The sequence below is a fragment of the Corvus hawaiiensis genome, chromosome 6, assembly GCF_020740725.1.
Source record: "Corvus hawaiiensis isolate bCorHaw1 chromosome 6, bCorHaw1.pri.cur, whole genome shotgun sequence".
In the NCBI taxonomy this organism is placed as follows: domain Eukaryota; kingdom Metazoa; phylum Chordata; class Aves; order Passeriformes; family Corvidae; genus Corvus; species Corvus hawaiiensis.
The window spans coordinates 29,463,298-29,487,710 of NC_063218.1; the positions used below are offsets into that span (position 1 = coordinate 29,463,298).

General features: G+C 33.8%; 1 protein-coding gene across 5 annotated transcripts in view; it reads left to right on the forward strand.

Moving 5' to 3' along the window:
• Positions 1–24,413, forward strand: part of NOVA1 (NOVA alternative splicing regulator 1) — a 143,893-nt gene that overhangs the window by 85,490 nt on the left and 33,990 nt on the right. For all 5 annotated transcript variants that reach the window (XM_048306597.1, XM_048306598.1, XM_048306600.1 and 2 more), the window contains one exon: positions 22,417–22,583. In XM_048306597.1, the coding sequence (XP_048162554.1) occupies positions 22,417–22,583 (167 nt within the window). The remainder of the gene's footprint in view (positions 1–22,416; positions 22,584–24,413) is intronic.

A 24,413-nucleotide genomic window follows, 5' to 3' on the forward strand; every position in this document is an offset into this window, starting at 1 on the left:
ATCCACAATTATCATGAATATGCCCTGTTTTGAAAAACAGCCTAAAGGTTGTCTTCTCAGTTCCCCTGAGACATCCGAAAATAGTATCTATTCAAATAGAACCATTTCTGCTAAAAACTAAACAAACAAAAACAAACCCCACATCTCTAAGAGAGCAGTTTATCTCCTGGAAGAAAAAAAGAAATCACTGTTCCTTTAAGAAGAAATTAATACCTTGGTCCATTGAAGGAAAGTAGGGCATGTATAAAATCTGTGTTCATTCTAATCACTTGGGCATATTGCACTAATCAGATTGCATTTCTTTAATTTACTGATATGATTTAAAACTAACTACCTGATTGTTTGAATGCCACTAAATTGAGAACTATAGAATCATACCTCTGTGAAAATGCAGCTATTTTTAGGTGGTTTTAGCGTTTGTGTTTTTTATTTTGTGGCAGAACTTCTCAGACATATTTCTGTGAGATCAAAAATAACCATTACCATAAATCAGGAAAAATATGTGGCCATTAAATATAGGTCTTTATCTGTTATGTTAGAACTAAATACAGTTGCAGAAAGTTGGAGGTTAAGGTTTGGTTTTTGGGGTTTTTTTGTTAATGGATGAATGGCTGTATGAGTCACATATTGTTTATATGCTATAGATAATGTAGAAATGAACAAAAGGCAGCTCAACAGGAAACATATGCTATAGTAGTTAGTTCACACCTGCTAACTGATTTGAATAGGCTTGGAGATAATATCAGATAGGGAATGAGTTCATTGTTTAGACCACTGAAACTCTTTTCTACAAAATCTGACCCTTTACAGTCCTTTGTCAGGGCATACTTAAATTCAATGTGCTTTGAAAAATGATTGTTGCTACGGGCGCACTTCTGCTCGAGTGTACGAGTATAAGCAAAATCTACATTCACTGGTCCTGAAGTTCATTTCACAGGAACACTTTTGTGGTTCAAAGATTTAAAGACATTCCTCACCCTCCTGAAATTTCAGATTCATATATATTTCATAGTGTTAGCTGAATAAATTAAGATACTTGGGTTGATGCTTTCCAAAGCTGAAGTAAGAATAAAATACAGTGGAGAGCTACTTTAATAAAGGTGGGTAGTGAAGTACACAGCAGTAAACTTTCAATAATGTTTCTTAAGTTAAAGAAATTTAAATCACAGCTTGCGTTGTGTCTATTGTAAAAGAAAAAGCCTAAAGGATCAAAAATTAAAAAAAAAAAAAATTCTTGAATGGAGCCTTGGAGTACAGCATCTATAACTTAGCTTTTACCCCTGCTTGGATACACAGCTTTTGCACACAGTTTTTACTCTGTAAGTTCTCAAACAAGTTTCATCTCATTCTGAGTGTTTCCAAATTTAGCACTAGCTCAAGTTTAATTTGGGTCTTAAATTCTCTTCCAGAAAGCTCCAGAGCCTTTGTTTTCATATCCATATATGTAAAAATCAAAGAATGCTTGTATTTTGTTGGTGAGATGATGTATGTTTAAGTGTGTAGAGAGGGATCTGGTTAAGCTACCTTGTCTAGGCAAACAGTAATAAAAAATATGATATTAAAATTGATTGGAATTCATGTATTCCTTACATAGGGTTTCTTTATGCTTACCTTTTAATTGCTGGACAACAATCACCTCTGGAAAGAGGGCATCAGATTTGGTAGACCCGTAATTTTAACTGCTATGGTAATTGTTATATTTCTAGTGTTTACTCCGATTATATATGTATTTATAATGTTTCTTTCATATGAATGCTCTGGCAGACACATGGCCCATGGTTACAAATCACACCTCTAAGGTCTTGCTGCCTGCAACCCTGGCAATGGACTTTTCTGTCCTCAAGACAGGACATATGATCGCAGATCAACTCCTGAACTACCACAGGTTTCAGCCCAGCATATTAGAGTAAAGCATTTCCAGTTTTGGCTTATCCTGACCTATCAGGCTGAAAACTGAAGGTTCAGGAGTTCATTTCTAATCTGATCAGATGCCGCTGTTTCAGGGGCAGCAGCATCTGTCAGAAGGGGGTTGTGTGCAACTGGGGTAATAACTGATTTAGCTGTTTGTCCTGTTTTAGTCTCCTTATACGTGTCTGCCAGGACCTTCAACCTGCATGCCGAATTAGTGGATTTTTGCATTTTATTATTAATAAACTCATCAATGCTCTAATTTTTTGCAGTAATCTCCAAAAAGTAAAGCTCTCCTCAATGTCTGTTTTCATTCACTGCACTACTTCAAGTAGTAAATAGAGATTATCACATCCATAGTGTAACAATCCACTACTAGCAGTCTGTTTGCCGAGAGCTGAGATATTGTTTATATATAATCAGGACAAAACCAAAAAATACTGTTTTATGATAGTATAAGATCTGGTTTTATTCTATTTTTAAATATAGTAATTTCTAATTTTAAATGTTCATTTTCTATCAAAATAATCCAGTGAAGTCTTCATTCAAAAAAAAATTTGTAGTCTTAATTGCTCTAGTAAAGTGCTTTTGGTGTTTTAATCTAGAAATGCTGGTATTTTTTAGGAGACAGTAGCATATAGAGGCTAAAATAGAAGTTTATGAATTGGTGTGGCAAATAAGCTCAAAAACTGGCAATGTGTAATTTAATATTGACAGGTACTGTATATCATGGCTAAGAACAATAAACAGAATATAAATAAAATTAGTAGTATTGAATCCAAATAAGAGAGCTGTAAAGAGTAATAGTCTGTATATTTCTGGCAAGTACACTTACAAAAAGACAGTTGCCAAAAGTGAATGATTTTAAAACTAACTGTAACATAACAAACCTGCTTTAAAACGCATTTTGGTAAGAATTATACTCAAATATGTGCAGTATTTCCTAGCATAAATGATACTGGTTTTCAAAGACAAAAAGAAAAATATATAAGAATCATTGCTGCTGGTTTTAATACTTTCTCTGGCTCTGCTTATAATGTGAGTACCAAACTTTGTGATTGTGTATCTTTGAAAATTAATGTTATTGTAGAAATAGCTTTAAAAATAGTTTTGTAAAAAACTGTGGTTGATTAAAAAAAAAACAAAACAAAAGTGACTTTAAAAACAAACAAACAAAAAACCCCAAACAAAATCCCCAAAAAAAGCCAAACAAAGAAAAGCTTTGTTTAATGAGGTGTAAAAATATTAGTGGCATCATGTACAGAGGGTATAAATTTACAGTAAGACTTGGTAAGTGGATTTTGTTCCCAATCTATTAAATTATACATCTTGGGCTTCATGTAGATGCCTACATCTCATGGCAAAGTCAGTCAAATTTGAGGGCTGCCAATAACTGGTGCAATCAGATTTTGTAGAGTTTTAATTTTTTAAAGTAATTTCATATGATAGCAGAAGCCGTAATTTTGTAAGCTAGCTTGCCTAATCCTCGATGATTAACTGCATTCAGCACGACAACTCTCTCTGAGCCATTTTAATCACTGTTGTGAGGAAAACTGAACGCATCAGTTACTGTACAAATGTAACTGCTCTTAAAATCCTGTCCCTGGAGTAGTCTGAGGCACTTGGAGGACCAGAATAGTCCTGCTGCATAAATTGATAATAGTTGTTTAGTTGTTGCTTTGTTGTAATACTTTTCTTCCTCCCCCCGGTAATTATTTTAAAGATACTTTTTGAGCTTGCTGTTTTTATATAAATGTACAAACACTCTTCCCACACTGGCAAGGAATTTTAATAGCTAGCTTGATTTCAGTGCATTTGTTCTTGCAAAAAACTTCAATATATTATTGTGGTTGTCTTTATAATAATAAATATTATGCTTGTATTTTCCTAATCTTTAGTGATTTTTTGTAAGCAGTGATAACTCATGGTAATTTAAAAAAAAGAAGTTGCCAAGAAGAGTTCTTAGTTGCCATCAACTACTGCCTAAATTTTCTAAATAGATACCTCAAAGGATAAGTGACCTGGAACATTTTTGATATTCATTGTGAAATATTTTGTCTGAAATCATAAAGCCATATAGATAATTTCCCTTGAAGTACTCTTTATATTTGTCTTTGTTAAATGTGTTTAGATTATTTGATGTGCATGTAATCTTAAAGAATTTAACACCATGTAAATGTGGACTTTTATTATAAAAGGTTAGTATAACAGGTTGAAGGTAATTAATTAATTTCCCAAGATATTTTAGGAAATTTCTGCCTTCTGAAGAGATATATTCTCAAAGGAAAAATTCCTGGCTTTGTAGTGATTTTAGTAAACTGAATCCAGCGAGTCTAAATCAAGAGCAGGTTTTTGAAACCTGTGTTTGTGCGTTCAGCCAGGCTGCACGACACCTATGGTGAATCTCACCTGCTGCCATCGCCTGTTCCCTCTCACCTGCTGCTATCGCCTGCTGTTACTTACTTGACTTTCAAAGGAAGCTAAGGTTGGTGGAACACAATTAAGAGAAGCAAGTTTGATTGATAGATATTTAGTTAAATTCTTTTGTTAAAACCTTACTTTATTTTGTAAGGTTTGATCTTTATTTTCGAAAAAGTAGCTGGAATTTTCAGCTTCTAGATTTTGGTTATGCTTACATTTCTGTTAGCATAAGCAATGGATCAATAAAATTAGATAGTTATTATAAAAAATTTTCCTTTCTTTTTCTTCCTTTCCTCCCTTCCTGTGTTTTTAATTTTTTTTTTCTCCTGATTACAGGCCATAGTTGCAGAGCAGTGGGTGGCAGTCATAACTTCATAGATTTCTGTAGCCTGGCCACCTGCCGATACAATTATCAACTTGAAAATTAGCTGTGGAATTCGACAATTTGGAACAAGTTTTTACAAATTCAAGATTTTATAGATAGTCTTAGCTTTTGTAGCTCAGCTCTTTCAAAGTCAAGGGCCTATGGTCTTTGAAAGCATCTGGCAACCTTTTCGTTTCAGGTAACATTTAAATAACACTTTAGGGATTGTTTGGATAAGGTAACAAAGCAATTGTGTTGATACACTAGGTACTGTAATTGTGCAGTTGAAATCAAGAGGATTGCAACTGTAAATTACTTTCTTGTCATTATGTTAACTGCAGATACTAAGAAAGTGTATGAGATAATACCGATAACATACGTACTTAAGAATTCAGGAAGCGGCTTTTTATGGCTTTATCATAATGGAGTAAAAAGACATTTATGGAAGGACTAAGGTGGGATGGAATTTTTCACAATTCTTACTTGGCCCACCCATAACTTGCCTTCTTTTAATTCTTACAGTCTATTTACTTCAATCTTTTCTGTGTTTTTCTTAACGGAGACTGCCTTTAACTTGAATTTTGTGGTCAGGATTCAATTATCTTCATCTTTTCAACTACTTTCTTATTTATGTTCCTTTTCTTCACAGGAACATAAAACATGACTGAGTCAAGTACCTCATTGTTGCCATTAACTATGAACTCTGTTTTTCATCTATCTTCATTTCAGTTTGAACTGCAAAATCATGAGTTATGTTTTAACATTTCTCCCCATTACTTATACAACCAGGTCTTGCTTTTACCTGTGTCAAAAGTTCTTAAAATACCTAGTTTAGGATTGTTTGATATGTATGTATACTTGAAGTACACAAGACACAAATAAGTATTCTGACAAATACCGGGAGGAAAATAAAGTCCTAAAAGACTGCCATGGGGAGTTAATAGACTGAGTCAGAAAGTAAAATTCTTGTGTATCCTTTCTATGGATTCTTTACAGAAAAAAAAAGAAAAGAAATTTTAGTCCTAGTTATGATGTCACTCATTTAGTTGTAAGACTCAGAATATTATCCTGAAGTAGCTGGCAGATAACTAAATCTGAATTTTATTTTAATATGATTTTAATAATTAATGTAGCAATCAATAGAGTATACTTTCAGAGAGATGATTGATTGAAGTATCCTTTAATTGCAGCCTTTAATTAGAATTGATGGCTCACCACCCTAGTTCTTGTCTATTATATTAATAATTACAAAATTGATTTCCTTCCATTTTAATTTTGATCCACTGAGGAGCTATGTGGCTCAAATTCACATCCTTGCAAATGAAGGTGACTTCCTCACAGAGACGATATGGCATTGCCTCTTTATATGCATGAAAATACATGCATCTAAACTATACTCGTTAACGTAATTCTGTTTAATCATGTCCTATCCAATTATTTATTTTAGGCAGAGTGAAGGAGCAGTGGCAGCTACTGGGCTGTTTTGCTTCTATATTTGCCCTTTAGTTGTTATATTAAATACTTCTTAGTCAGAGACAATGACAGTGGAGCTTTATAGTAGTACTTGCAAGAATCCCTGGTGGTTGATATGAAAAGACTTGAGACGTTAACATTATCAAATATGTGTTATTGGTTTTTTGCATTTTTTTGATTCTATCTCTCTGCATCTATTTTTCTTATTAGGCCATTCATGTTAAAGATTTAAAGAAATGTAGACAGCAGCCCTTTTTTTACTTACAAAATATTTCTAGAGAGGTATGTATGTATCTATATGTATGTAAATTATATAAAAATAAAATTAAAAACTATATAAAATGATATAAAAATAACTCTTTCCCTATGGACAAAACAATGCCTTACATTCATCCTTTTTATTTTTGATTGGCCTACTTTCTTTTTGACATCCATTTGCTTTAATAAACCTCCAAGATCTAAAGAATATATTATTCTTTTTGTGATACTGAAAAAAAAACCAACCCAAAAAATTGTCTGAATCCTTTATGGTGGATTTTCAGTGAACTGTAATTCATTCTACTTTTCCATATCCTCCAGGTGACCTGTTAGATGAGATACTGCAGTGTTGGTTAGAAAAGTTACTGTTATCTTGCATACTGTAAGAAATACTGTAAGCACAAAAGTTTGTTGTGAATCCTTGCTGTCTTAGGCCAGTGATGTCTGTGGGTATTCTAGTTTATGATTAGAATACAGTTGAACTTTTTCGTTAAATATCTCTGTCTTGTGAGTGAACATGATACAGAACTTTTCCCAAAAGGCAAGCCGGCCTCATTGGTGATCTTTTTTAAATTCTGGAGGTTCGTCTTTCTGGATTTCCTGCAGGCTGCTTTTTTTTTATCAGGGCTTTTCAGCCACACCACAACTTAGAACTTATTCCTTAAGCTTTTGAATAGCAACTGTCTTAGAAGATATTATTGAGTAATGGATGGAAAAACCTTGACTACTTCAAGCTAGATTTGCCTGTTCATGTAAAGACCCAGAGGGCAGAGGAAGACCTTTTTTGGTTCCTTTCTGGTAGGTTATCACTTTGGAGATCTGAGATGCACATTTCCTAGGAGCTTTTCATGACTTGCATTGTGGGTAGATCTGTATTAGATAGTTGAGCAGGGTTCAAATTCCTAGTTGGGAACAATGACCTCTAATTGCCACTAGCACATAAAATTTCTGCATGTTACAATTTCTTGCCAAGTCCTTCACTCTGACAGAAGTCAGGTGATGTTTCACAGTTTCTGGAGTGAGCATCAGCATTGTAGTCATTTACATGCTACCACTATGACCACTTTGTTGTGACTGCATCAGGGAATTATCTTGAGGGGGTTTCCTTTAAGATATTCGATTTAGAGTCAACTTGAAAAGAAACACACTTCTAACAGGACAAAGTAATAAAATTGATTAGGGAAAATAAAATTTACATCAATGAGCCAGAACTTTGAAGCAGTCTGACTTGCATAAATCAGTCGGCAGGATATGTGGCATTTAAAGTTTTTGATGTTAACATTAATAAAACTGAAATAAATTTCTGTCAGAGTGTATATCTACAAAGTTCTATATACACATCAGGAGAAGACAAAGTTGAAGCATGAATTTTAAGCTTAGATTTCTTTTGAATACATAACGTACAAAACAGTCTTTAATAATGTGAGCAATACCTACCTCCAGTTAATAAAACAAAATAGTGTGTCTTGCTAATATTTTGAGAGGTACAGAATCTTTAATTACCTGTATTCTGACTTGTATGTGTCAGGGGTTGGGATATAACAAATAAGGAAATACAGCTCTTAGGCGTTCAGCTCCTAATGCTGTCTTCATAGTTGTGAATCTTTTATGCTGCCTAAGTATTACTTAGCTGATTGTGAGAAAGCAGTTCTCCTGGTGATTGCTCATCAGTGTAAATAAATGTACAAAAAAAATAGGTGTCTTTTCAGTTGTTCTCTCTGATTTTGGCCACCACTGTGGAGAGCTTCTTCAGGGTAGAAAAGGGAGAGCTCTGGGAAACATACAAAAGAGTAGAAAATCCTAGCTACCCTACTTCAGAAATTTTCACCTACTTGAGTTTGCGGCATCTACAGAAGCCCAGATTATATGGTTTTAGATGTTGCACACATATGGTACCATTTTTCTTAACCAACAGCTTATACCACACTCCTTTCTGGTCTTTGCACATTTATTTGTGTTTTATTTCTGTCTGGTGTTCCTGAAGGAAGTCCCCAGTGTGTCTGCAAGGAAAAGGTGAAACTGCATTTGAAAGGAGCCTGTCTGCTTTGGAAAACTTTGTAATTTTTACTTGCATTTCCTTGAGGATTTTTGCTGCAGAGTTTCATGTCAGTGGCTAGATCTGTAGGGAAAGGAAACTAGAGCTACTTCTTTGTAGGAAAATCACAAAACCTGGGTGATTGTCTTTCGGGAGGCCTACCTTGCTTTAGGAAACACTGCCTTCCGATATTAATTTTTTTTAATGAAGACAAAAATTTCATGGGATAAAGGAGGAGGAATGAAAGAGGAAAATAAGTTTCATGTCTAACAGTTTTTGGGCATTTGTGATGACTAATATATTGTTGAACCTTATAGTATCCATTGGAGACGAAACTTGCTTTCACAGGCTGTACTCAGGACAAAATATTAAGGAGGGATTAAACACCACTGCTTCTACACACCTAGGGAGACTTCCTGTTACTATCAAGAAAGAGAGCCATGGTAATATGATACTATTTCTATCAGCCATCTGAAAATGCTACTTTCATTAGTGTCTACTGATCATCTTGACAGTGCCCTGAGAGCTTGCTTGCAAAGCTTTCCATGGTGTTGCCACCTAACACAGCAGAACTTTGGACTTTAGCCACAGAATTTAGCTTTGGCACTAATTCAGAGAGTTTCTAGACTCCGTCATGATCAGCCCTTTGCGCCCTGGATTACTGTCCTAATCCTATAAAATAGAGTATCCTGTTTGAAAAAGTAACTTGTAGCACAGGTACGCAGCTATCCTATCATGTCAGTTAAAAAAACACATTCACAGAATCACAGAATAAGTCAGGTTGGAAGGGACCGCAATGGGTCATCCTAGGGCACGTGGCACAGGATTGCATCCAGATGGTTCTTGAATGTCTCCAGTGAGGGAGCCTTCACAGCCTCTCAGGGCAATCTGTTCCAGTACACAGACACCCTCACAGTAAAGAGTTCTTCCTCACATTCAGGTGGAAATTTCTGTGCTTGTTTCTTCCTATTGCCTCTGGTCCAATCACTTGGCACCACCGAGAAGAGGCTGGATGCATTCGCTTGACACCCTTCCTTTAGACGCTCAGACACACTGATGAGGTCCCCTCACACTCATTTCTTCTTGAGGCTGAACAGGCCCAGCTCCCTCAGCCTTTCCCTGTAAAAGAGATTCTCCAGACCTTTGATCAGTGTTGACCCTTTAATATGTTGTCTGTAGATGTCAACAGATATGTACGTTTCATATGTTGATAAAGTCATCTGCTTGGTTTATAACTTTATTTATTTAGGGCATTTCTAAAAGACCAATAAATAACACTACTTTATAATTATTTGATTCAATAATAGAAGTTTCATTTAAATAAATTGTGCTAGCAGTGTTGAATTGCACCTGGGTGAATGTAGAATAAAATTTATAATGCCAACTTCAAAAGACTCTTGAGTGGGTCATGGTTGATGATATATTATAATTATGTATGTGAGAAGTAAACATTACAAAAATAATCAAATACTGATACTTAATCTGCAATTCTAACGTGGTGCAAGCTCAGGTGGAATGCTATGTAAAATTGCTTTGGTTTGATTTTAAACTTGGAAAAAACTTAACGAGTAAAAATAATTCTCAATAAAAATAGCACTGATTCTGCTATAATTTAATAATTTTAAAAGTTTGGGAAAGTGGCTTTTCAAATTTAATCTTAAAACATCTATATCTGTGATGATTGCTTATAAATGAACAGCTGCATCTTCATTGCCACAGGCTTAAATTAAGGTCCCAAAGTGCCATAGGTTTTGAATTCCATAGCACGTTAACAAGAAACATACAAATATAGAAAGGCTCCTGCTCTAAAACTGAGCGCAATGCATGTAATATTCATGATTACTAAGGCAAACAGAATGCAGCATTACACCAAATGCTGCAGTGAAAAACAGTGTAGAAATTAAAAAGGACCAAATAACTAGGTGCATCATAATCAACAGTCATGTGATATATTTTTTGCTTATCTTGTATTTGAAAACTTACATTTAACCTCATTTGCATGTCTCATAATTTAGTTATTCAATCCATTGTTTAAAGTGTTTATTTCTTCCTCTTATTTGTTCAATTTGGTATTGACCTATTAAATAATTTTTTATTTCCTTTGTACTTGCTAAGTATCTCAGTTATTACTTGCTACCTTTTTTCCTATTGTTTCCATCATTTGACAATATATAGAACCCTGAAGTCTGCAATATGTTTTCTTAGGAGTGGTACGAAAAGCTGAGAATAATGCCGGGATTGAGAGCTATGACTATGATCTCATAATTTTTCCTATTTGAATATAGCAGTCATGAATACAATTCAGAGTGATCTTGATATCAGAATGTAAGTATCACAGCACACAAAATATTCCACCACGTGTTCTGAGCAGGAAATGCAAATTCAGTAGAAGTAATATCCATTTTCTACATTTGACAGAGTATAGTTGCTTAGTACTCAGGAGGAATTAGAATTGCAAGAGTTCCTTTAAAGACCTGTGTTCTGTTTCGTAAACATATTTCTAAGGGCACTATTTGTAAGGAAGGTTTACACACTTCATCGAAAGGAATGTTCAAAATGTACCATTCCTAGTTTATCAAAAACATACAAAAGGGCTAAATACACAAATGCATAATAGTTGAATTTTGATTTTTTTTAAATTAATATATGCATATAATATTGCTTCTGAATGATAATCAGGACAATTTTAAACAAGACACTTGACTTGTTTGATTAGTCTCAATGTCACCTCGCCTGATGTTATGAAATCCTCTCCTAAAGGAACACATTCCTTTATGCCTGTATTTGCTGTCCCCAGACAACTTTGGGAAAAGCTTCTGTCAGAGACTGCATCTTCCTACCTTAAAAAGATGGAAATCTGTAGGGAAATAGGCTTTATTAATTCCAGCATCATGAAATTATTTGGATTTTTTTAATGTTATTTTTGTCGTGATTCTGATCTTGCTTTTTCCTAATAGAAAAAAAAAAAAATTTAAAAGCGCATTTTGTATCATCCAGGAGTAAACAATCCATGGATTAAATGGTTTGAGAGAAGATTAAAAAATCTAATTAGGCTAGTAAATTCTTTTTCAAATGGGCAAAAATAATTTCCTTGAATTAAAGCAAAATCTCATGAATGACCAAAGAATAAGGATTCTACTGCATTTGGGTTTTTTTCCATTTTAGGATGTATTAGTCTATTATTAAGCTACTATACATATTTTACAATTCTCCATGTTTCTTTAGTGCTAAAAAAGATTTCAGAATGAATAGGAATTTCATTTTTATTTTGGGCTGGTTTATTAGTTTTGAAGAGAGAAACCTAAAATTAGATTTGGAGAAAAACAGGCAGATTTTAAAATCTGACATAATTCTGATACACTTGGTCAATAACTGCATTAGGAACATTTTCTATGCTGTTAAAACAGAGGATATGTTGTTATTAATGAAGCTTTTTTCAGTCTATGCCTTGTTCTGGATAGGCACTAATTAAAGTTTCACAAAAGAATATTGCTGTCTATAGCTGTGAAATATCATCTCAAAAATTACAAGATATCAGTGGATGGTTTTCACTTTGTTTATTCTTGTTTCTGTTTGTGATTAGAAACTACTTACTGCAACTTTTTAATTTCTAGACTAGAATAAATGCTTCATGCTAGGCTTTTGCCTTAAAGTAGTATGCAGCTCTTCATTTGTAGTTGTTCGTAGTTGAACCTGTTTCACTTGAGGGAACAATTTTTAATGTCCTTTGTATTTATTTGCACCCAGAAACATGTGCTAGACATATTTCAAATACCTGCATCAAAAAAGGCATAAAACATGGATATGCTTATATGCAATCATTCTTCTGATTAAAAAATTTTTAATTGAAAAAGTTGAGCTGTGTTTATTTTGGGGTATATTTATTTTTTGTATATTTGAATCAGAATGTATTACTGACTGGTAGGCATTCTGCCTTTGTAAATTATTTGATTGATGCCAGTTCTTCTCCTGCCTTTTCCTCAAGTTTTGATGTTTCCCGTCAATTCTCCTGTTAGACAATTTTGACAACTCCTTTTGTGTTAAATAGTGTTAGTGAAGAGTTACTAAAAGTCTTCAACTGCCAGTGCTTTGGATGTACAAATTTTAAAATTAATCTTCCCATTAAATTTATTTTCATAGGACACTTTTCATATTGTGAAAATTTAACTGCTTTTCTCTGTTTACTGACACTTAAAACGTACTCTTAAAAATGCACATTGTTAACATTTAAATTGCATTCCAAATCTTAGAAAGCCATCAGTACTGCACCTTTTCCACAGATTAATGTTTTCTAGGTCTTCTCTCCACAATCCAAAGACACCTTTTCTTTTTTTTTCCCCAAAAGGGATGTGTGAGCATGGCTAGTGAATAATGAAGATCTGAGAGACTCCACAAGTAATTAAGTTTTGAGGGCAAGAAAAAGTCATTATAGGTGGCAGGTAATTTTAGGGTTAAAAAAAAAGAATAGGCAAAGGGTTGTTAGGCCCCTCAGGCAGATAAATGCTTTACAGCATTTGCACACCCATGTTCTGCTTAACGTACATTACTGCCATTCATTGGCTTGCTAATGAATGTGAAAAATTATACTTTATTTGGATAAATGATGCCATCTGAGCCTGTCACAATAATATTAAAAAAGCATATCAGAGCACTACCACCCACTCTGATGCTGTTATTTTTAGGGATAAGAGATCATAAGTTTTTGTAAGCATAAATGCTCTTTAATAACCCAGCTCTTGCTGGCCAATGTGATCCTGCTGCAGGAGTGCCTATTCCTAAGGCTCTAAATCCTGTAGTATCAAGTGGTATGGGAGCTTTGGAATGGTGTCAGTATTTGTCTCTTCCCTCATCAGAATTACTGAGCTTCAACTTCTTTCCTGAAGCAAGGAAGAAGTTCTGCAGTTGGAGGAAAAGGGAAGAGCAGAGGGGTAGCAGCTGCATCTTCCTTCCTTCCCATCCCCAACACGTGTACTTGCTCCTCTGCTGCTGAAGTAGAGAAGCTTTATGAGCATCCCTGGCTTAGTGTTAGGGAAAGGAACAGACTTAAAAGATTGTCAAGAGCAGGGCCATTCCTTGTACAGAATTCATACAGGTAGTTAACACAGATAAAGTACCATTCTTGAAGTTCACATTCTTCATTTATAAATTTGCTGCTGTCCTATAAAATGAGGTCTCAAGCAAATAGAGAAAGGAGACAATTTCACATGTATTTGTATCTGTAGAGAGTCTGATTTTTAGAGGTGAACTTGACTTTTGTGTCTACTGAGGAGAAGAACCAGTGAGGTTCTTAATTCTGTAAAGTTTTTCTTGTGTTACTGCACAGCACATCCATGGAGGAGTATCTGAGCATCAGTAACTTACTCAGATTAATTAGAAATTCCAGCCCATGAGGTGACTCTTGAAGAACAGCAGTGGAAAAACTCTTTTGCCTTGGAGTCCTTTGAGATGCAGATTCCTTCCTTCAAATCCAATAATAAAAATAATAAACACATTGAAATATTGTACCAATTGTGTAAACATTAAATTATTGCATTATTCTTTTGAATAGTTGAAAATAGTCACAAAATGAGTGGCATTTTAAAAAGGCTCCTGTCTGGCTCAGTCAGTACTGGCAGGAGATCTTTTGTTCATCTGATTCTCATTGGTACCAAACTTCCCAGAGCTGTTATATCTACCTTGGCCATTTTAAAAGTAATTTTGTACAAGAATGAAAATAGTTAAGCAAATACCTGTGAAGCCGGAATTTTTGAGTGCTTAGGAAAAAAGAATGTGTAACTATAAAAATAGAGAAAGAGCAACTGTCATCCAGTGCAAGAAATTGTGAAAAAGCTCTATTTAGAAACAGTTATTTAGAAATAGTTCTGCCTACATAACATTTTCTACTCCTTTTTATTGTAGACATATTACATGACAAAATATTTATGAATTTATATAAATCTTCTGGTGGGCAGAAATGAGTGTAACATTTGTTTTTGAGGAAAATATCTCTTCATTAAACTTCTGCTTACCTCTTACTGCATCAAAATCATTTTATGTAATGCTTTATTCCTATAGCCAAGTAATGTTTTAAATGTTGCTATAGTAGTTATTATAGCTTTAGTAATAAGAGTAATTCACTATTTATGTTGTAGCTGTCTCTGGAAAACAGTATTGTGTTATGCGTGTATGTAGTGAGCCTTTGAGGAGCCCTCCATCTAATCTAAACTAATACTTACTGTTTCTTGCATAATTAAGGGTGAGAACTTCTTATCTTTTTGGGATGATTCCATCTAAAGGTAGATGGGGTGCACTGTTCATGGATGTCCCTGTCTTTCTTAATCGGCTAGATTGGACCCAGTGCATAAATTCTAGAAACTAAATTTAGTGGGAGATAAATGTCATTCATAGAAAATCAATAGGACATGCTATAAAAGGGTTACAATCTGGCAATCAGGAAGGAGCTAGGAAGAAAAAGAAAAAGAAGTGTGACAGACTGAATGTTTGAGCTGTAGTCAGAAACTCTTCCTACCTTCTTGCCATATAAACCCTGAACTAGAGTCCGCTGCTGGGGAGATATGGATTTAATTAAAAATACAGCATATAAAATCTACCATGAGCAGAACATGGAATTAGACTAGCACTTAGAGATGAAAAAAGGAGCTAGATACAGAAAGAATGTGGTTTGTATGGGCCTTTTCCAGATGTGTGCTATAAGGGTTCCTATTGTGATGCACTCATTATAGCACACATCCGGAATAGACCCATACAAACAGACTGCATCGCAATGGGAGCCCTGATCACTGTCAGTGTTTGTCTGCAATATATGGAAAAAAGTATACATGCAGTTACAAATATTTTCGTAGAATTTCTAATCTAAACTTTGACTATAGCTCATTTATCTGAAGTTTGGTATTTGCTTCCTCTAAACAAATAAATGGCAATGATTGTATGATGTGATTTGATTTCTTAAGCAGCTCAGCTTATCCAGGAGGGTTTCCCAAATCTTTTCACAGGCTTTTAAACTATGGAACTTGAGAAATATTTTTAAGGAGAAAAGCTCCCTTGGTGGTTTCAGCCATTACCACTCTAAATTATAAGACGTATCAGTTCCTACAATTTCTCAGAGTATGTATTTTACTGTTTAAATGGGTGGTTTTTTTCTTTTGGTTTGGTAATTGTACGTGTAGGAGGCATTATGAACAAAGGTTCATATTACTATAGCATAGTATAAAAGCAGTAATTGGCAACTGAACATTACTTTGCAGGAAAAAATAGTCTCACATTCTTTTGTTAATAAAAAAATTCATTCCAGATATGTTGAAAAACACATGCTATTTCTTTTCTTTCTGTTCTGTGGTTGTCTTCTAAAAATAAGGTCAGTTACTTTATTTTCTCCAGCAGATATGGCCTTCTGGTAGTACTGTGTGTGCTTTTTTTTAATGATTTTGAAAGCTTTATTTATCATAGACTTTCACATTTTTGCCAAATTTCACTACTGGACTTTTATTAAATGTTTACTTATTTAGATGCTTACTGATACTAATTTCCAGGCACTGGTAATAATCTACAAAATACTTGAATAATCAAATTGTTATATTACATTATTAAAAAGTTTCGTAATGGTGAGCCCATTTCCCTTTGAAAAGAAATCAGAAGAGAATTGAAGTCCATCAACCATATTACCAATGTTAAGAAGATAAAATGAAGCAGGTTTTTTTTGTTAACAGAGAATACCATGCAGTTAGGGGACCCGAACTCATGTGATTTTTTTTTTAATTGGTGGAATATGTAAATAACGATTAAATTTAACAATTTTGTATTTTGTTTAAATTCTATGTTTTATATTCCCCTTTTTTTCTCATTGTAACTGTTATGATGGAATCAATCAGGTGGGTTTAGTTTGAGTAAACAGTAGTTCGTTATAGATAATTTTACAAATAATATATTAAGACAAACATTTCCCAAAACAAAATTAATAAAAATATAGTGCTTCTATCCATGGTTTGAGGGCTTTCTTACTTCCAGAGCTTTTATTTTCCAGAAACATGCTTTCCTAAAGCATAGAGTATGTTCAGTTTCTTTGCAGCCATTTAGGCATTAATTTGCACATATACTTTCTCTCTGAGTATTTCTCATCTAAGTAACACTCCTACATAAAACCATAGAAAGAAAAAAATCTCTGGCCTTTTAGTTTGGTTTTGGAGACATTTACCACCATTAGCAGAGGAACCTTTATTTTTTAAATGAATAACTCTTAAACAAAGAGAAGTAGTTGTAATCCTGTCTCTTACACATGACAGAATTTGTAATTCTTCATCTCTCTTTATGTAACTTAATTTCTGGGAAATCATCATCAAAGCCTTAGCTGATACATAACAGACCAGTTTATATTCAAAGGGTTGTTTTCTTTGTAAGATGAATCATCATCTCTTCTAAACCTTTAATAGTTATGAGGTTTGAATTTTTTTAATTCCCATGCTTTCTCACTCACATGGGAATAATCTGTTTCTTTAGTCATAACTACGGTAAACCTGGATTCATGTAATTCAGTCTTGTGATCAAATCACAATAGATTGTAAACTTGTTTTCATAAAACTCTGAGGATTCATACATAAGTTTTGCAGAATTTTTAAACTTGATCCATTTCAATATTGTTACTTATTCATTGCAGTAGAACAAATTGGTATATATGTGGGTATGAATATGTATGTGCACATGTATGTGCATGGCTGTCCATATATCACACAGAAAAGATGTGTTATCAACAGGGGTTCAGCAGTCGGGTTCTTCTGCAAAGGGTACTAGGGCTTCCTGTGAACACACCCTTGTGTGAGTGCTCTGTGCAAGTAGTTCCAAAGTTATTTTGTCTGGATGAAAGCAAGAGCAGAACATCAAAGCCCTAGAATTTCTACCAGCCTTTGTTTCTCCTTTCAGTTTGGGAAGTCTGTGAGATCATCGGGCTTTGCTTTGAGAGATGCCTTTCTGTCAGTGAGGAATATGGGTACAGACTCTATGTTAAGACCAGTTAATTCTCTGGTGAGAAGGTAAGAATAGGAGTGAGATAAGAACTGAAGGAGAAAACTGTCTTGTTGAGATTTCTGTAACACTTCACACATCTCTGGGATGTTCTTATGTGTTGCATTTAAGACTGTACATTTTATCATTTATATGGCAAAGGTTTTTCATGTCTATTTAAGGTGTTGTGAGATACTTCTAATGCATCTGAATAAAGACATTTTTATTTTCTGACCTTCATTTTCTGAGGCTTTATGCAAACGTAGAGTGAAAATGTTACATCCAAGAAAGAGTTTATCAGAATTTCATGTTAAGCAAGTTACTGACAATTTTTAGTTTCCTTGGGAATGGTGTCAAACCACAGTCCTATTTTATCAAGGGATTTGCAAGATCAGTTTTTGGCTGATTTAGTCTATGTGGTGTTACATAGAATCCCACTCTACCAGCCAGCTAGTCATGGGTCACAAAACTACATGTATGGGACATTGGGTTTAGTGGAGTGCTGTACTGGGAGTTGTCAAACAACAAGCTTAGTGTAAATCAGCTGATGAGAGACTCTAGTGCAGCTTTCACTTAGTTAAGGTTTTAACTTTGGCTCCTCTCACAGGTTCTCTTTTGTATCAAAGAAACTGGCATGGTACACTGGAAAAATACAAGGAGATTTAATTAGTGTATGTATTGGGATTACCCTGGGCTGCTATTGCATTGTGCTTTTTAGGTTTTCAAATTCTCTTTAAGATTGATGTAAAAGCCCAGTGTAAAGTTTATAGACCCATATAAACGCAGAGATTTCTGAAAGGTACCATGCATTCCCCAAAGCATTTCAGCTGAGAAATGTTTTTTATTTTCCTGAAATACAGAAGCACATTTAACATTTAGTGAGTATTTCTGTGAGTACAGAAGAACTCCTACTCATTGAATCAGAGTCTTTAAGCAAGCATTTTAAATTTTAGTGGCAACTATGTATAGATGTGTGCCAGTTAAGTATAGAAATACAAACATCAAAAGCATCATTATTGTTTATCCTGTTGCATCTCCTGACATTTATTCTAATGGTTGCTTTAAAAGCTGTATCAGTTGTCCAATAAGTAAATAGCATTCTCAGAGAAAAATAATTGTTTTGAAGTTCTTGAAAAAGTTAGCGTGATGTCCAAGGATATTTGCCAGAAGTAAAATTTTAGATAGTTACACGAGGTAGAAGGAAAAATGATTTATTAAAATAGAGTTATTGCAAGCCTGTTTATGTTTTAGTCTTAATTTATTAGATATTGAAATAAGGTTTTGCTTACTTTCCTCTAAATTGTGTGATGCCTGCAAAATGGTTTATCTTTCCTCTCCCATGGAACTGTAGAACAGATAAAGATTTCCTTTTTTCTCTGATGGTTTTACAAATAAATTTTTGGGGAGTGTACAGACAGGAGTTTTTTGTGCAATTAGATTCTGCCTCTTATTTAATAAGGAAATGTTAAAACCCACACATTCAAATTGAATTTGGATTCTAACATAAGGGGAAAGAAATGACATTTCATTTGCTGAAGAGTAATTTACTTGAGTTCCTTTGAAAAAAATAAACATTAAATGATGGTAGCAACATCAACAGCATGTTTTCAGATAGTTTTTTTCCCATTTATAGCCCCATGCAAATTTCTGGCATGGACCTTGTTGTTATTGAACATACATAAAAACATTGTTTCAGGGTTTATTTAATGTACAGGGATGATGATCACCTATTCTACATTTAACCATTATCTGTGTCAAAATTTTTTTTCTCTTGTCTATGTTTTATGTCTTCATATGTAAAAGGCAGTATGCAATACATGACCCTAGCACCTAATTGAATTGAAAATAATTTTTAAAAAGAGAATAATTTTATATTGGTTATGCTTACACAACCTAAATAAGGGCAGTGATTTTTGGTAATTTGATTTTCTTTGAGTCAGCTATTTCAAAAATTAGATCTGTTTTTTTAAATGCAGATTTTGAAAATCTTGTGACAAAAAGTATTTATATAGATGGCTGAGCTTTCATTCACAGAAACATGAAAAAAGGATTAGATAAAACTGTTAACTTAAAATTACAAGCAATCTGACACTTTAATTCATACTCTAATGGAGTCTAAAAGCTCTTAAAATGACAGAAATTTCACCAGCATTAGCGATTTGTAGGTTTATTTTTGCCATACAGGTTGGTCATGTAGCTGGCAGTTTTTCCTTTGCATAGTTCTTGTAAATTTTTGTAATCTAGTATCTGAGTGAAAAGCTATTACAGTTGTGAAGGAATATGACAACATCGCTTCAAAAGATTGAGACAATTCCAAACTGTATAGGTGTACAATTTCTCCACATTTTATTAATTTTTAATTTTTTTTTTTTGGTGTACATAGCTATCAAAGCAAATGTGCAATTTAAAACCTTTACTCTGTGTGAAATGTGGTTTTGCACAATTTGATTTTTTCATGGAACAGTGATTTCTGCTACTACATCCTAGTTTATACATACTAAAATGTAGCATGTTTGGTCTGGAGTATGAAATACGTCATATTTTTATTATGCTGCACCTTCTATAGTCACACAGATTGCAAAATACCCTTTAGTCACTTAGTGTCAGGTCTAACTAAATTCCTATTTAGCATTGACTGTTTTCCATTCAAGTATTTTGACAGAAGCCATCCCTGTTAAGTGCTTTCTGAATGAGGCTCCGGTAGCTCACCCGTAACCTGATCTGTGTTTTGTTTCAGTGTGTTGTCTGCTGACCTAGAGAACACTTGCATTAGCTGCATTGATCAGTCCACCTCACTTCTCATCATTTAGGAGACAATTAATACTACCTTGTAAAGACTCCCCAGAGCATTTTCTTTGAGCTGGATTGCTTTACGAAGAAACCACAGGCAATGTTTGCAAGAGGGGGAGGGCGCCAAGTAGGAAAAAGAAAAAAGGCATTAAGAAAGCTTTGTCTAGGAACCAAGTCTCATTTGCTATGGTGACTTTCACTCATGGCATTCAAACTCCCTTTTCTGATAGAGCACTTGGAAAAGAAAATTAGCTGTGTTTTGAAGTTGATTTGTTGAAAAGATGCTGTAAGAGGTCACAAAAATATTTTAAAAAGCTTCCTCTTGAGAAATATGCATTTGATTGGGAGATTTTTTTAACTTGCTGTTAAGACTGTAAGCATTCTAATTTTATATTTTGTGTGAAGGATTAATAATCTGACATATTTTGAAATACTGATTGATGTATTTTAATCCTAATTTTCATTATTTTTAAATAACATGTTTTGATAGAGAAAAATTGAGTTTCTTATTCCGTGTTTTTTGCTGTAGCACTTCTACCACAGTGTTGAATTTCAGTATTGCATGATACTTAAGATAAAAATCAGATTTTAAGTATATGTGAATATGTTAATTAAAAAGCAATCAAGGTTCTTAGTGTGCTCCTTCATCATTAGGTAATAAAATATTTAACGCTAGAGATCATCCACAGAAACAGGTGAGGAGCATTTACTAATAAAACCCAATTTTTTTGTTGGAAATTCCCAAGGTTACCATACTATTCTCTGTTAAAGCCTATGTTACACTCTTGTAAGGAGCATATCTTAAGATGAGTTGGTAACAATTTATTATATAGACATAAAATTGATAGGAAGGGAGGAGGTTGCTTACCACTCTGGTACATTTCTCTAATCTATGTGATTCCATGCAGATTGTACAATGGAAATTAGGCCAACTGACATGTTGTCGACTTCAGAAATTGTTGCAAACTTGCTAGTATTTGCCACATCATTACATTGTCATTTTCATTTTCATAGGTAGAGTGAATGAATTTTATATGAGAAAAGATTAATTTGTGATCTTATCAATAGTATTTACTAGGAATATGTCAAGAGAAAAAATTAATATATTTATTTTTCTGCTGATTCCATGGCTCAAATTTGTTATTTTGCTCCCCCTCCCCATGGTCTTGAAGCAAAATATGCACTGACATTGAATAGACATATGCATCTGACATATCTTTGCAACACAATCAGTATTATGGTATTGTTATATTTTTAGGAATACACTACTATCTTGGTAGTTCATGTTATAATTGTCCTCTGTTAGTAGAACTATTCTACTGGTATTTGAAGGCAGCAGTGAGGTGATGAAAATCATTGTGTATGTTGGAAGTGTAAAGAATGTGTTTTTGAAAGTATGTATTATGTAAAATTTTAAAGCAGGTTGTCTTGTGTTGGTATTTCTGCAGAATGAAATTGGAAACTACAATATTCCTTTTAAAGTTGCTTTTGAGTTTTGGGGGGTTGGGGATTTTTTTTTTCCAAGTCCTGCTAGATCCTGTTTTTCAAGTCAAAATTGATTTTCTGCAACCTATTTAAGTGGTTTGATACGTGGAATACAGAACATGGATTGTTTCAGTGAAATGTCATACTTTTATCTTTAGGATCAATACTGGGGGGTTTTATATTATTTCATTAGTGAGGATGTATCAAGCTGTAACCCAATATGTAAAATAGTCCCAATACATAAAATAGTCCTTTTTTGCTATACAACCAGCCTCAGCACAAAAAAAAAAAAAATCAAGGAAGTATTTTTCCACAGTTCTGGATCCATCTTTAGCCATTCAGTAGATATTTTTCATTAAGAAATCAATAAATAAAAAGTGGTGTGGATTTTTTGTAGCACAAGCAGAACAATTTCATTTTGGAAGAAGGTTATGAGTATTCTAACTGATGTTATCCAGGCTGACTTGGGAAATTAGTGATCGTGGGATCTACACAAATAGGAGTTGTTTGAAATATCTTCACATCATCAGTATGTTATCTTTAGGAAATCTAAATGTTTACTTTCAGGAAGGTATTGCTCTTTGGCTTTGCAACACTGCTTTTGAGTGCCATCTTTGTGCCCTAATTGAAGCAGTTTGTGGGATCTTGAAGAATCCATGTCATTCAGATCAACTTTTGGTATTTGCAGGTACTACAGAGCGGGTGTGTCTGATCCAGGGAACAGTCGAAGCACTAAATGCAGTTCATGGCTTCATTGCAGAGAAGATTCGAGAAATGCCTCAGAATGTGGCCAAGACAGAGCCTGTCAGCATTCTACAGCCTCAGACCACTGTTAATCCAGACCGCATCAAACAAGTGAGTTTTTGGTTGGGAATAGAGAGTCACAGCAGCTCCTTAGAAGTCTTAAAACTTTAGTGCTGGAAGGGGTAAACATAACATGTTCTTTAAGAAAATGTTATTTTACACTTTATTAACTTGCTGGTACTCTTTTTCCTTGTACTTATATGTTCCATGTTTCTCAGCAGTTCTTTTAGACAGTGTTTTATAAATTCCAATGCCATGCTCTAATGTGTTTCTTCCATGAACTTTTCTTTACTGTATAAGGTGATAATAGACTTCTAGGTCTTAGTTCACGATTGCTGAATTTTAATCTTAAATGGTGAGCCCTATGTAAATCTTAAGTGTTACTAAAAATCACAGATTAACTGAATGTTCTCTACGTTTATGTATATAAATAAAAAAAAGGTAACTTTTTTTTTGACCCTAAATTAGATAATTTAAAGTCCTACCTGTAAGAACTTGAAAACATAAGGATAATTACTTGGGATGTTTTTTACAATTTCATTTTATGTTATTTTTGGCATCTTTTTGCCTATTTTTTACTGTCTTCATTCAAAATCTTTGGGTACTGAAAAAGTTTTTCCAAGCATTATTGCCCTACTTCTTTATTCTTTGATTTTCCATAAAGATTTTAACTTAAACAAATTTGCTCTGTAAGGAGAACGGGAAATATACTTTATACAGGATTTAAAGTTATTTTTCATTGTATTGAATAAGAAAAGAATGAAGAAAGAAATGAGTGAACATTAGTAAAATTTTGTCTTGTCTCTCTATCCTGTAGAGGATAGATTTTAGTTTCTCACCTATCCTATGCGGGAAAATATTGTTTTGTCCTTCTACACTAACAAGATTCAGTTTCCTATAATTTGGTAACTCTGTGCAATTATTTTACTTTTTATACAGTGACATACACAGAAGGCTTATATGAAGATGTGTTTGAACAGGATGAGTTAGCAACAGACTGCTTTAGATGGATGAAATTGTGCATAAACCATTTATTTGATTTCTAATATTTACTACTATTTATTTTTTCTGTATGCAATAATTTTACATAAAAATTACTCTAGATAATTTATAAGAAAATACTAAAAAAGAAAAGCCCCAAGTTTTTAGAATTAGTTTCTCAATTATTAGACATGAAAATGATTATGCCTGAAAGAGGGAGAAAAAGCTGAAATTGATCTGTATTTTGAGCGGCTTTTCTGCTGATACTGGATTTTATGCCAGTATTTCTTAATCCAGTGGGAAACTAGTGTTCTCTATTACAATAAAAAGTGGTTTTCCCCTTTTGAAATTAAATTAAGCTAGTTTTTAGGTATGTAGTAGGGTCCTGAGAAACTAGATTACAGAGCTGTTTAGTGAAATGCCTAAAAAATTCCTCTCTTGTGTCTGAAGATTATATATCTTGTTGTCCACACTGTTTCTTCAGAAAATGTATCTGCAAAGTTGTTGAGGTTGTTTTTATTTTATTTTGGGGGCTTGTTTTTTTGATTGGTTGGTTGATTTGGTTTGGTTGTTTTTTTAGTTGTTGCTGTTTGGGGTTTTTTATTTTTAATTTTTTTCCTCTTTTTTGAAAGTTTGTTTGGTATGGGGTTTGTTGGTTTGGAATGTTAAATTCAATTAAATTCTGGAGGGATTAGTGAGCGCAGCCACTGCTAATAAAGTTCAGACACAGTCTAAAGTACAATATATACTAGCTCTGCATCTTACAATAAAAATATATTACTTGTATACATACAGGTGCATAATAATATAGCTTCAAATATTTGGAGATATGCATGTGCATATGTTAAAGAGTTTTAACCACAATGAATTGTTTAAATTCTCTTTTAATGGGGAAACCTC